Source organism: Erigeron canadensis, chromosome 4 (assembly GCF_010389155.1).
Source record: "Erigeron canadensis isolate Cc75 chromosome 4, C_canadensis_v1, whole genome shotgun sequence".
Taxonomy (NCBI): domain Eukaryota; kingdom Viridiplantae; phylum Streptophyta; class Magnoliopsida; order Asterales; family Asteraceae; genus Erigeron; species Erigeron canadensis.
The window spans coordinates 3,824,441-3,839,561 of NC_057764.1; the positions used below are offsets into that span (position 1 = coordinate 3,824,441).

The 15,121-nt window shown below is 32.3% G+C and overlaps 1 protein-coding gene across 1 annotated transcript; it reads left to right on the forward strand.

Moving 5' to 3' along the window:
- The first annotated feature begins 11,252 nt into the window (after nucleotides 1-11,252).
- LOC122595708 (serine/threonine-protein phosphatase PP1) lies at nucleotides 11,253-14,764 on the forward strand. Its single transcript, XM_043768132.1, has 4 exons — nucleotides 11,253-11,753; nucleotides 12,536-13,095; nucleotides 13,441-13,635; nucleotides 14,363-14,764. The coding sequence occupies exons 1-4, from the start codon at nucleotides 11,537-11,539 to the stop codon at nucleotides 14,384-14,386; spliced, it is 996 nt and encodes a 331-aa protein (XP_043624067.1). The 5' UTR covers nucleotides 11,253-11,536; the 3' UTR covers nucleotides 14,387-14,764.
- The last annotated feature ends 357 nt before the right edge of the window (nucleotides 14,765-15,121 follow it).

Consider the following 15,121-nt stretch of genomic DNA (forward strand, 5'->3'; position numbering starts at 1 on the left):
ACTATAATTCATTCTTTTTCGTCGAAAACGCATACTTTATTATAGACCATCTTAATCTACAACAAAGTTCAAAGTCTTCAATCAAATACAATGTCTTCAACCAAATAACGTCTTAAACCAAATAACAAGTCTTCAAACAAATACAAATTCTTAAACAAATTAAATAGTCTTCAAATTCAAAGTCTTCAATCTTCATTGTCTTCAAATTGTCTTCATTTGTCTTGATTGGTCTTCAAATGGTCTTCTTGAAACAAATACAAAGTCTACAAACAAAGTCTTGAAACAAATACAAACTTTTCAATCAAATAAAAGTCTTCATCTTCATCTTCAATCCTCATCTTCAATCTTCATCAAGTGGGATTGGTTGTTGTTGAGCTTGAGCTTCATCAAGTGCAATCTCTTCATCGGAAAATGATAAGGATGTACCTTCCTCAACTTCTTCATTGTGAATATGTTCTTCAAGGTCCAAAGTGTCTTCAAGGCTTGATTTGTCTTGTCTACGCCCCATGGCGTCCAAGTGATCTTTGTAGCAAATACACATCTCCAATGATGCCGGTGTAAGTCTTGTTATTTGATCGACGTGGAAGTACCGATCAAAAATAAACCTAAATACCTTATACTAGATAGGGTAAGTGGATATCGTTCCCATGAGAAGCGTCTGTGGTTATAGTCAAGTTGTACGATCACGGCTGATTTTAAAGATAATACTAAAACTAGATTTGATTAAAATGACAATGGAAATTAATTAACTAGACTTATAATAATTAAGCAAAGCAATAATAAAAATAAAATATCTAAACAATAATAAAAAGACGCATCCCTCCTGGCTCCTGGATAATTGAATAAACTAGTTCAACAAACCCTGTGAATTATATGTTCCAAATCACTTAGACATAATTTGTTAAGTTGAAGTAAACTACTTTGGGTACAACCTATGTTTACCACACAACTTGTCTTAATCCCTAATCTAGTTGGACTCGGCACAAATTGTTGACTCGCAATAGACTGTCTTACGATAATCAAATAACAACTTAAATAAGCAAATATTCAAGTACTTGCATAAATCACCAACAAAGAATTAATGTTCATACAAATAAATAAAAAGGTTTGCTAAACATAGTTAAACAAGAATCATTCACCGGGAGAGATAACGAGAGTATAGCCGGACATCTCCATCTTCAAATCTTCAATGGTTGATGAAGAAAATCTTTGATGCATGAATGGAATGATGGTTGGAATGATTATGAACGATGTGGGTGTTTTGGGGATGTTGCAAAGGTCTAGATCTGATGAAAATACTTTAGAAGCAGCCCCAAAGTCGACTGGAATAAGTGTGGTGCGTCTCTTAGGGTTTAGGGTTAGTATTTATAGGTTTAAGGCAAAACCCTAGCTGAACCGACTTTCCCAGCGGCGCTGGTAAGCTTCAGGATCACTTCCAGCGGCACTAGAGAGAAATGAGCGGCGCTGGAGGCTTCAGGTTCAACACAAAAGTTGTAGATATTTCTCTCGACTTTTCGTGGATAGCTTACTTGTCAGAAACGGAGTCTGTATGAAGAAGTTATGCCCAAAATACTAACACACGGTCATTGGCTTCACGTTGGCGTAAGTTTTTTCATCTTAAGTCTTGAATCTCGACCTGAATCTTCATTGAACCATCATTTATCTTCCTTTAAGTCCTTTATCACCATTTCTTAACATTTTCCTTCATTCCACGAGCAATGAACCTGAAATCACATATAGATGCCATTAAGTATCATAAGTTCACTCAAAAGACTATAAAATGGCCAAAACTAGTGCGGTAAAAGTCTATATAATTGTCGCTCATCATTCTTCTTATGGACAAAACTCTCCCACTAGTTGAAAATGGGGATTCACTAGCCACCGTTGAAGCTTGAGCGCTTAGTAAATCACGTGCCATGATAGATAGAATGGGAAATTGACTTTCCCTTTCCCTCCACCAATTCAATATATCCACATCCATGAAAGCATCAACTCCAAGGCTCATTAAAAAGTTGGTTCCGATATACCTATGATACTCAGTGTTCTTGTTGGAAGTTGAAGCCTGGACTTTTGGTGGTTGCTTGGACGACATAATTGTATAGGTTTATCTTTGAATCCTTGCTTTTTTTTGCACCAACAAAAGGAGTAGGAATAGTAGAAGAACTTGAGTCATATCTAGTTTCATAAATCTTATACAATCTTTTTAAATTCGCATTAAACTCACTTTTTGCCGTCATGGAAAAGTTTATATCCTTTTCATAACACTCCGAACTGTCATTTATTTTTCAATAAGTGCCTCAACGCCGCTAACATTATAAGTGAAGTTCATTGCGGCAGCACAAGCAAAAATTGGGGGCATTTCCATAAAATATCATGCTTTCATATATACCATCATCCATACACTCAAATTCTACTAATTTTTCACCAATTTCATACATTTGATGAAGCACCAAATGACTATTATAATAATAAATCCCCGAAACCAAAACCGTGACATTTTTAAACACTTGAAATAAATCTACTAAAGTTTGAATACCAATGGTCAAATTTAGAAGATGCCAAATGATTGTCAACTAGATCATCATTAAAATGTTTTAAAGTAGTTTTTTCACGTAAAGCACATTCAAACATTGTAAGAGTGGAATTCCATCTAGCAGGACAATCCCAATGAGGTGTCAAATATATCGAATCGGTATCTTTACACAATTTGATATACTTCTTAAGTCTAGTCTTACCCCCCAAAAATACCTCCTTTAACATCTTTACAAAGTCTTTCTTAATGGTTTCAATGGTAGCATCACCCAAACCGCTTTGCACAACCAAGTTAAGAATATGTGCAACACATCGACCATGATAAAAAAAAAAATACCATCACAAATAGGAGCATATTTTATTTTCAAGCGTCAACCGCTTTTGTATTATTACTTGCATTATCAAATGATATTGAAAAAATCTTTTGATCAGTTTTATAGTATGCAAACACATCCCTTAACTTATAGTATAGGTTTTCACCCGTATGAGGTTTCTCAAGGTTTTCAAAAGCAATCGTGCGCTTCATCATTTGCCAAGATCCACACAGCAATATGGCTATCAACTTACTTATGATAGCAAGAATCAAGTATCTATATGCCACCAACACTTACAGTATACCAGACTTAAGGTGCAAGTATCAAGTATCTGGTGCCTCCAATTCCACCATAAGTATCAAGTATCTAGTGCCTCCAACTCCACCATAAGTATCAAGAATCAAGTATCTAGTATCACCAATTCCACCACAAGTATCAAGAATCAAGTATCTAGTATCTCCAACTCCACCACAAGTATCAAGTATCAAGAATCAAAAATCATAGTTCACATCATACAATACAGTTAAATAGCCATAAATGATGATAGACACGAAGGCACGAGATTCCGAATTAGGTAGTCAAATATGTATCCAAAATAAGTTACAAATTATGTATCCAATATAAGTAATCATATGTGTACCCAAAATAAGTTTCTCCAAAATCATCATAGCATAGTTTCCAATAAATACGGTTTATTAGAAAAACAGTTTGTATCCTTTCAGCCCCATGAAAACATGTGAAAAAGGGACTACGAAACTCACCTGAGCGGTAGCAACAAGATTAAGCTACGCAAGATATCAGAAAGCAAGTAACCGGTACACAACAATCTGTTTCAAGTTATCATAATTAAGTATGTGTTCATTATAGGTAGACGTGCTTATAATGTGTCGCCAAGTGTTGACTAAGTTTTCCAAAAGCGTACTAGTTTGAATTTCACCACATTTTACAAGTTTGACCAAAGTTGACCAAATTACGAGTTTGACTAAGTTGACCAAATCGACCAAAGATGACCTAGGTTCACCAAATCGAGGTAGTAATCGAAGTCCGAGATCTCAATTGAAATTCAAGGTCTAAATTGATTTTGGGGTCTTATTTCACTAAAGGACAAAATTGAAATTGAGAGTCTACAATTGAAAGGCTAAATTTGAAAGGATATTAAATCTGGGGTCTCAATTGTAAATACGAGGTCATATTTGAAATACGAGGTCACATTTGAAATACGAGGTCACATTTGAAATACGAGGTCACAAATTGAAATGTGAGGTCACATTTGAAATACGAGGTCACATTTGAAATACGAGATCACATATCCACAGGGTCGCAAACTGGGTTGTTCTTTCCCAAAATTCATTCTAGAAAACCCTAATCGTTTCTTTCAATCTGAAAGGTATTTTTAACATCAGATTGTACTTTTAAACCCACAAATATGATAGAAAAACAATACTAAAGTCGGAAACTCTAAAACGGACTTAAACCCGAAAACCCATTTGAACAAAGTTTATAAAAAGTGTACAAAAATTCTTATATCTCAAGATTTTGTTAGCGAAATCACACAAAACTTTCACAAAAGTTGTAGTATATGTTTCTAAACGTTTTGGAAGCATAAAGTTTGATACTTGGTGGGTGTCGTGTGTGTATTAAAAGAAAAACCAAAAATTTCAAAAAGAAAAGTATAAGAAGGGGTTTTGATTCTTACTTCAAATCTGACCAAAATAAATGTTTGTGATGATGTTTAGGACGTAAAAACACTTTTATTGAAGCTAAATCTAAACAAAATAAGGTTTGATTTCCATAAAACTTGATGTAAAATGGGGTAGTAATGGTGAGGTAGTAAAAATATGTTAGTAAAATGGGGTAGCAAATTGGGGTAGCAAAAGTGAGGTAGTAAGGGCTTGTGTGTGTTTTTCTTGGAGGCTAAGTTGATGGAATGAGAGTCTGTGAAAGAAAATGAGTATTTATATGTAGGGTAAAATAGAGTGCTTGCCATGCTAACTCAAGAATACGATGCCAGACACGAGAATACAATGCTAGACGCAAATACGATGCCAAATTAAAAAAACGATGCTGATACAAAATACGACTTTGATACACGAATACGAGGTTGTTTTACAATTACGATGCCGCCTAACTTTACGAGGTCGTATTTTGAAGTTTAAAATTATAATTTGACTTAAAATCTTTCGTGGTCAACTCACAGGTGTTACACATTGGTAAGTTCTTTGACCTTGGGAGGACCCACCTGGGTTCGAGTTCCACTCTCACAGTTGTGAGGATGACAATAGGGATTTTTCGAGAGTCCTGATTTACAAGTATACGTGTAATTGAAGAGTAGAAGTAGAATAGAATGTCGTTCAAAAAAATTGATAATAGTTTGCGTGGTTGGTATATGCTATGCTTATATGAGTTTTTTAATTCTATTTTGTCTAACACTCACATATTATCTAGAGGTACTTCGGCAATTTCTCTATTTTGTTAAGATAAATCTCTACATTTTACTTACCATGATTATACTAGTGTCTTTATTTTCGCAACAATATAATACAAACAAAATAATATCAATAATGTTATTACTCATAAAATGATATAATACTAGCACGGTCTTCATGCATGCGACAATGGTGGTGAGGGTGATCAGTATTGATGGCGGTGACTATTAGTGGTAGTGGCAGACGGACAATGTCGAATGGTGCGGATTGCAATATTTTAGACTATAAAGACGTAAAGTGTAAATTATTAAGTTTATGTTGTATAAATTATTTTATTAAGATTTCGAGTAACTTTTAATAACTCTTTCCAATAAGAGGTTCATTAAGACCAATTAAGTCATTTTCAATAGGGATTATGACATGTGAGTGTAGATAATTAAGTCAAAATGTCTATGTAATGCAACTATCTTGAAAAGTGTATATCTAACGCAACTAAAAACGAATTTTGTCTATGTAATGTATAGAAACCAGATAAACTGTCAATACCCAGTCATCACTTTAACAACTGGACTCTAGATTGTTGTCCAAAGTTGTCCACTTCATTCCATGAATCTTAGGATTACAATTAGGAAAAGTAAATTACTAAATTACTAATACAACAATAACAAATCTTATGATTGCTCTTACACCAAACAACATAAACAACACTTTGTCAAACACATTCAATCTTGACTTTGTTACACTTAACTCATTCTTCAACAACTGAACTATGGATTTATCATCTTCAACTCCCATTGTATGTTTCACTTCCAGCTGTTTGAGTGCCTGTGAGTGAATATCAAACAACAAATCCTTGTAGTACAAACTAGGCAGCTCTTCGTCAATAAAGCTAAAACTGATACATGTACTACTTTTCACCTGAATCAGAAAATGAATGATAGTTTAATTCAGAATCCAAGTTGGAATATAGATGATGCAATACATATATTATAGTGAATGCATGAAAATGAAGTTACTTTTGGGCATTTGACGAATCTTCTACCTAGATTCTTTCTTGTCCAGGCTGTTAGAATATTCGTCTTTTGGCCACACTTACAATACATATACGCAGAAGAGTTATTTATTGAAGAAAAAGAATATGTATTAGTAGCCATGGAGATAAGTGGATGGGAGAAGGGAAATAAGTGTGGTGGGGGGAAAGGAGAAAGTGTGGTGGAGGTAAAAAAATATAAGCGAGAGATTTATGGGATGAAAATGAGAGGGAAACTAGCTGAGTGAATGCATGAAAATGAACTTACTTTTGGGCATTTGACAAATCTTCTACCTAGATTCTTTCTTGTCCAGGCTCTTAGAATATTCATCTTTTGGCCACACTTACAATACATATACACAGGAGAGTTATTTATTGAAGAAAAAGAATATGTATTAGCAGCCATGGAGATAAGTGGATGGGAGAAGGGAAATAAGTGTGGTGGGGGGAAAGGAGAAAGTGTGGTGGAGGTAAAAAAATATAAGCTGAGAGATTTATGGGATGAAAATGAGAGGAAAACTAGCTCAAATGGCCTACATGGCAGCTCACATGGAGCAAAATTTAAGTAACCGGTCATTTTGTAAGGTTTATTCGGTTTCATACATTACATAGACAAAACTCGTTTTTAGTTGCGTTAGATAGACACTTTTCGAGATGGTTGCATTACATAGACATTTTGGGTTAGTTAGCTACACTCACATGTCATATTCCCTTTTCAATATAAGTTTGTTATAACTTTCTATTAAATGAGAGAGCCTAAAACTTTTATAAAGAATAAGAGAGAAAAAGATAAGAAAATAACTGATCCTCTTAAATATTAGATTAAAAGTTTTCATAAAACTATAAGATGGTGATATGTGGATTCTACTAATTATTTTTCTCAATCTCACCTCTTGATTTTTTCACATGTCTTCCAATAATATTTAGGCTATTATTTTAAGATTAATTTATCTATACTATTATCTATATCTATTTTATACTATAAAGCAAAATTACTTTTCAACTATCAACTTTTCAACATTCAATATTTCAACATTGAACTAGTCTATATCTTCTCTACTATATTATAAAGCATTTGTTCTCTCATTTTTCTTTTTCAACATTCAACTAAGTTTTTGAAAACCTTATAATGCCCATATTATTTGTTCACTAATTTAAATACATATACCTAAAATAACTATAATACCCTTAGAGGAAATCTCAGTCACTCATTTTCATCTCTCTTCTCAAATCTCAACCACTAATTTTTTTTTCAGTCATTCATAAATCGTACTATATTATAAAACAAATCTACATTTCAACTTTTAACTTTTCAACATTGAACTTAAAATTTTAATTTCCATTTTATGTTTCAACAATGTACACATTCTAATGCATCCACATTACATCAATTACTTCCTCTACTCACCGGCACCACCGCCGCCACCACCACCAATCTTCGTCGTCACGACTGCCGCTACTGCCGCTTCCCACCATCACCCGTCACCGCTAACACCGCCGCCACCTCCATCACTGCCGTAACGCGCATGTACCTTTCTCTTGTTATATTATAAAACAAATATGGTTTCAACTTTCAACATTTAACAATATATACATGTTAATGCATGATACAATACATCTAAGCCACATTACATCAATAAACTACACTACTTGCCGGTTACCTCCACCACCATTGTCACCGTCGCGCACCACCACAACCCGTCACCACCACATCCCTGACATTATTACTTCGCCACCACCCATCATTACCGCCGCGTAATGCGGATACCGTTCTTTATTTCTTAAACAAATAATATACTAATCTGTAATTATACATATACTAAAAACCTATGTAAATGTACAAGTATTTTATGCGTGGAATGTACAAGCTTTTAAAACACATACTAATTTTAACCAAATTTCGTTTTAACCCCCTAAAATTTTTATTTTTTAACTTTTATCCCACATCAAAGTTTTCGCTTTCATTTTCACGACACTAAACTTATAAATTCTCATGTTTACATCAAACAACTTTCACAAAGTTACGGTTTTACTTTTAAACATTTGATTTTTGATTATTTTCATTTGTCTTTTTATACATATAGCGTTTTCATTACGTTCATGTTACATTTAAAACATTAATATAGTTATTGTTCATGTTTTTATACATCTTAATATTCTCTATATTATTTTTATTGTATTGCTACATTTTTGTTTTTTTTAATGAAAGTTTTCATCTTTTAACTTGTATCCCATATCAAAATTTTTGTTTTCATTTTTACTGACACTAAACTTTTGGATTCTCATATTTTCATCATACAGTTTGTACACAGTTATGGTTTACTTGTAAAGATTTAGTTTTTTATTATTTTCTTCCGTATTTATACGTATATATAACGTTTTTAATATATAATAATTTTCATTATGTTTACGTCTTACATTCATGAAACATTTAAAGCATTAATATAATTATTATTTGTGTTCTTAATTTCTTGTACGATTTATTATTCCTTTACAATATCTTCTATTATACTAAAGCACAGTTATTTTAACAATTTATTAACTAATCATATCGTTCGATTTCACAAAATTTTTAATTTTGACTTTCTTTGACTTTTTATTATCTAAATACCTATAGATTTTAATATAAATATAAATAAATGTCCCCCATCATGTCGACCATATACCTTTAAGATAACTACCTTAAGATTAATTATAAATTAATATAAATATAAATATTTCATTTATATAATATATTTCATTTATTATTATAAAATCACTATATGAAGTTTTAATCGGCAAACAAAAGCCCAAACATAATGCCACATCTCTATCTCATTCTAATCACAATCACAACAGGATACTATCGCAAAGGATCACAACAGGAGGTAGTCACAAACCAGGTTACAGAGCACCACGATATATAACAAACTGATCAAAGGATTACTTGAAACATAAATTTAAACCAATATGAATTCATTATATCTATCAATAAAAAAAGGTACAATTTTTCCCTTTTTATATATTAGTTTTATGTATTAATTAATGTTTATGTTTATAGTTAAGAATTTCAATCAAATAAGAGTCCTAATTCTTTTCAAATCATATGAAAACAATCCTAATTCTTATCAAATTATATGATAGTTATTATATAAATTGTCATATTAGGCTGCATGATACCATACGTGCATAATACCATACGAACAAATTCAACCAAACCATCAAAATTACTCAATCAAACAAATATGGCTGATAAAAATCATATAACCCTTTTGTAAGACATTAATTATCGACTATTGGTTTGTATCTACAACGTCCAGTTTTCTTACACGGACAGTTGTACGTTGCAGTATCTCGAGTTAAGTCGAAAAGGGGCCTCAAAGTGTTGATCTGTGACAAAGATGAGAAGACTTACAACACTCAACAAATATTGCAAAAGGTGAAAGAAAATTAAAAATATATATGATTTTAGTGTTCATTTATTATATTTTACCTTTTATTTCATAACATTCTTAATATTTGAATTGAACAATTAATTTTTAATTATTACTTAAAATTTGAAATTATTAGCTTTTATGACTAAAATGTATGAATATCTAATATTGATATGTTGTAAGTACCGTGTTCAGTGTTGAACACGGGTTTAAAATAGTTGAACTAATAACTTATTAACCAACCAAATCGCTCATTTTCATTAAATTAACTTTCGCTTATGTCATCATTTAAATTAAATATAAATTAAAAATCATAATAATCAATATCCAAATATATTATTATATTAGTATTTATATTAATTTGTATAAAAAGTCTCATTAATTTATACTTTTTTGTTTTCCATCAATAATTTACAGTTTTTAACCCTGAATATTTTATTTATATTTATTTATTTTTAGCCATAACTCGAGAGAATTTTTAAAAATTTATAATCATTTACTTATTTTTAAAAAAATCAACATATGAAATATTGTATATAAAAAACTATTTTAAAACCTAATGACTTATTAATAAATATTCCAAATATTAGATTAGATTTTTATAAATTATAAATCTTAATATTTAGTTTAATATTTAATATAAATACAACTTGAACTCTAGATACATATCTCAAACATAATAACAGATAACGATATACAACATCCTTATCCTAAACACAATAGGAATCATAGAACATGGGACGATCACAGAACAAAACATGATTTACAACAGAAGGTTACTTGAATACTAAATCCAAATCAATATGAACTCTATTCAAGATTCATTCTATCTCTCAATGAAAAATGTACATAATTTTTTTTATATATATTAGTTTTGTGTATTAATGTTTGAAGTTACAATTGTCACTCAAGAGTCTTAATTGTTATCAAAAAATATGAAAACAATTCTAATTGTTATCCAAGTATCATAGGACAAGTGATTGAAAATAAACATATGCGTGTTATGGGTTCACAACTTCATATCATGATCAAGTACATATACTTGAATGTTAAGTACTAATTCTTAATTGAGTACAATTGGTTTTAAAAAATTATATTATAGAGAAATTATTATAACATGTGCCTTTTGGAATGACTACGACAAATAATTCCATCAAAATGACTCAGCTAATAATGACAGCGACGAACCTATGATTATTGTACTATATCGTCAAAATTATAAGTTTTTATGAATTAAATGTATAAAGGTCTAATTTTCATAATATTGTAAACTCGTGTCCAGTGTTGGACACGGGTCTAAAATCTAGTTGTTAGTGTTATTGATAGATAGTTAATTGTAATTTTTAAAGTTTGGGTTTGAATATTTAACATAAATTTGCCAAAACTTTATTAATATCATCCTCTTTCTCAAGGCCCTCGCTTTCTCAATCAAGTCACTCAGCTAAAAACATATCCCGCATCAACGAGCGGGTCAAAACAACTAGTATATAACTAAATACAGTATATGATATGATATAATAAATTAAAAAATAGCCACCACCACAACTAACAAGACCACAACCAACACCAAAAGAATCTTATTCAACACAATCCAAACCCAACCAAAACATCCCCCCACATCCTCTTCTCTCTTCTTCTTGTTACAATAAAAAAAATAAATAATATTTTTATTAACGATTAATCTACTTGATCCATTTCATTTCATTCTTTTTACCCACCCATCCAATTTACCATGTAAACAACCTGACAAGATTCATCATCTTAATAAAAAATATTACTAATAAGGGTTACATAAATAAATATAGATATATAATAATAAAGATGAGTCATAACAAGGTAGAAGGAGGAGGAGGGATGACGACGATGATGATGGAAAAGGGAGTATTAGATGATATAATAAGGAGATTATTAGATGGCCGAAATGGGAAACAGGTGCAGTTACATGAGTCAGAGATCCGTCAGCTTTGCGTCAACGCTAGACAAATTTTCCTTACTCAACCTATTCTTCTTCATCTTCATGCCCCCATCAGGATCTGTGGTATACCACCCTCTTTTTTTTTTTCTTTTTTTTTTTTATCTATATTTTTATATATACATAAGGGTATATGTATAAATGTGTAAAATATTTGATTTTTTGATGTGGGGTTTAATTGTGTTGGCCTAATTGTGTTTGATCTGATATGGGGTTTGTTCCAAATGCAAGATTATGTAGCTTTGATTGTTATTTTTCAATAAAGAATGGTTTTTGGGGGGTTGATGAATTAAGGGGTGGTCTCTGGATATTAGGTATGATGAATTTAGTGTTTGATGTTTCAATAAACGGCTTTTGATTGATTGCGAATTTGCGATATAGGGTAAATTTTGTTAAAAGGTAATATATTATTATATTTATACGAATATCCTAATCTGGGGTTCAGGGGAGGTAAAAATGATTTTGGACAAATGCGAATAAGCTTGATCTTGTTAGAAAAGTGGGGATATACATATGGAAGTTTCATTTTTTCGGATGTCATGTTTGGGTTTCTTTATCAGGGAACTTATGCATGCTCCTTTTTTTCCCTTCCAAGTCATGTTTCGTATCCCTAAGAGGAAATTAGGGTAATTATGCTACGGTTTTCTGAATTTTGCCTTATAATACGTATATATTATGATTCTGTATGGGTAGATTTTAATTTGTTACTCCTTGCGACAAAACTGATTATATGCATGTAGACATATCACTGAAAAGTAGAAATACCACTTATTGTCTGAAAATGATGTATCCGCTTTGATTTTTATTTGGTAAGCTTGCTAATATTATTATGCGTGTGATTACGATAGGCGATATACATGGACAATACCAAGACCTATTGCGGCTTTTTGAATACGGTGGTTATCCTCCAGCAGAAAACTATTTGTTTCTTGGTGATTATGTTGATAGAGGTAGACAAAGTTTGGAGACCATATGTTTGCTGCTTGCATACAAGATAAGGTATCCCGATAAAGTGTTCCTTTTAAGGGGAAACCACGAAGATGCCAAAATTAACCGCATTTATGGATTTTATGATGAATGTAAAAGAAGATTTAATGTCCGTCTTTGGAAGATATTCACAGACTGCTTCAACTGTTTGCCCGTTGCTGCACTAGTTGATGAAAAGATCCTGTGCATGCATGGTGGGCTTTCCCCGGAACTTGAGAATTTAAACCAAATAAAGGAAATTGAGAGGCCAACTGAGATCCCAGATAATGGGCTTCTTTGTGATCTATTGTGGTCGGATCCGGATTCTACTATTGAAGGGTGGTCAGATAGTGACCGTGGCGTTTCGTGTACTTTTGGTGCTGATAAAGTTGTTGAGTTTCTAAAGAAGAATGATCTTGACCTTATTTGCAGAGGTCATCAGGTAAAATTATTTGGATACGAGACGCTTTACATGAACCATGTTGATGACTTATACCACAAGGATTGGATATTACGGTTGTGGGTGAAACCAAAGAAGCACCATGGCACTAAAGTGCATATTTTTTCATGGCTAAATGCATGAAGATGTGACCGACTTTGATCTAGTTTACTTAAACACCAAATTCTATGTGCGAACATACTGGGATTACCTTAATCTGGTATATTTTAAGAAAATTTGACTCCTTTTTTGGTGTGACAAAGAAGTTGGTTACATTTCAAGCGGTTTATTTACATAAACATTGTACATGAATCAGATGTGCCGTATCATGACCCTAATCATCTGCAGGTTGTAGAGGACGGTTACGAGTTTTTTGCTAAAAGAAGACTAGTGACGATCTTTTCTGCACCAAACTACGGCGGAGAATTTGACAATGCTGGTGCTCTATTGAGTGTTGACAAATCGTTGGTGTGTTCTTTTGAGATATTGAAGCCACTTGATTATGCAAAGAAGGCAGGAACTTCTAAGTTACCTCTTAAAAAGGTAAATAGCAATTTAATTTTTCAATTACTTTCTTATATGTCATATTTTCGTATCATAATGTGAATATAGCCTTTCGTGAAAAAAATAATTTAAGCCTTTTCTTACTAATAATATCAATAATTCAATATCGTATAATTTAATGTAGATGTCAGAATTATCTCCAGCATATAAAGAATAGACATATCAAATAGTGCATTATGGAATGTTTGACCGCAAAACTCCAGATGGCGCTCTTTTGTTAATCATCTTAGATATTTGACAAAAAGTCAAACACTCTCATTAAACTATATGCAAAGTTAAACGGTGCATTCATATTTGGACCAAGCAAGCATCATTTAAAATTCTTGATTATGTATTTGGAATTTTACGGCAGGTCTGATGTGACTTGTTTGGTTAGTAAAATGTTTTGCTGGAAATGGTCGGATGAGGTTGATCTGCAAACTCTTCTGTTTATTTTTTATATTTAGTTATACGTCTACATAATAGTGTGTTAAATATGATTACAAAACCTCTTTTGCTACTATAAGGCTATAATAGCTTAATATTTTCTGCATAGAGCAATTTAAGACGTTGCATGGCTAAGATGGACTTTAGACAACCTTTGACCAGTGTCTGTTTTTGTTGAACTTGTTATATGACTCATTTGACCTTTTAGTCGTAGTCGTTTCGTTTTATAAAAGTTTCATTGTTGCAATCAATACTTAACATCTATTGTTCATTTCAACAGCCAGCAAAAACCGGAACATCCTGATACAGAATCGTGAGGTAGGAAGAGTTCAAATTTCTTCTGAAGAAGCATTTCGTGCCAAGTCAAAGTCATGAAGTTTGAGATTAGAGATACAGCAAAACTATCAGATGTTTAAGACCAGGATTCTGAAGGCAATATACATAATCTGCAGAAAGTAAGATGTTTCACTGTAGGTAGATGCAATTAAACACCCTTTCGAGTTGGTTGTTATTGGAAATATAGATTGAGAATGACCCCCCCTTTTAAGGATTTTCTGTTGTATATTATTTGTAAAATCTGTTTTCCATCCGAGGGTATGTGAAGTTTGTGTTCCTATGATAGGGATTTAACGTTTTGAATCATATTAAACATAGAAATGAAGCTGAAAGTTCTCGAGTGTAATGGCAAAGCACAAATAGTTTCAAAAGTATTATTAATAGTTATTGTGGAGTTGATTTATTATGCCTGGAATGCCAATGATAGTATAAAAGGCGTAAAATCTCTTTGCAACAAAAAAGGAGGCTGAAAACCATGTATTTTTATGTTTTAAAAGCTCGAAGGTTGTTTTGCTTCATTGGCTGACAGAGGAGAAGAAACAGGCTGGTGTTTTATGCACGTAATGAAGTTAGGGACGGAGGCAACGAGGCACGCCAATCCTTCCATTGAATGGCCTTGAACTTCGATCAGTTCTTAAACTACAGATATCCCAATGATCTAAATTCTCCCACTACTCTTGCGGCCTCAGCTTGGGCATCTGAG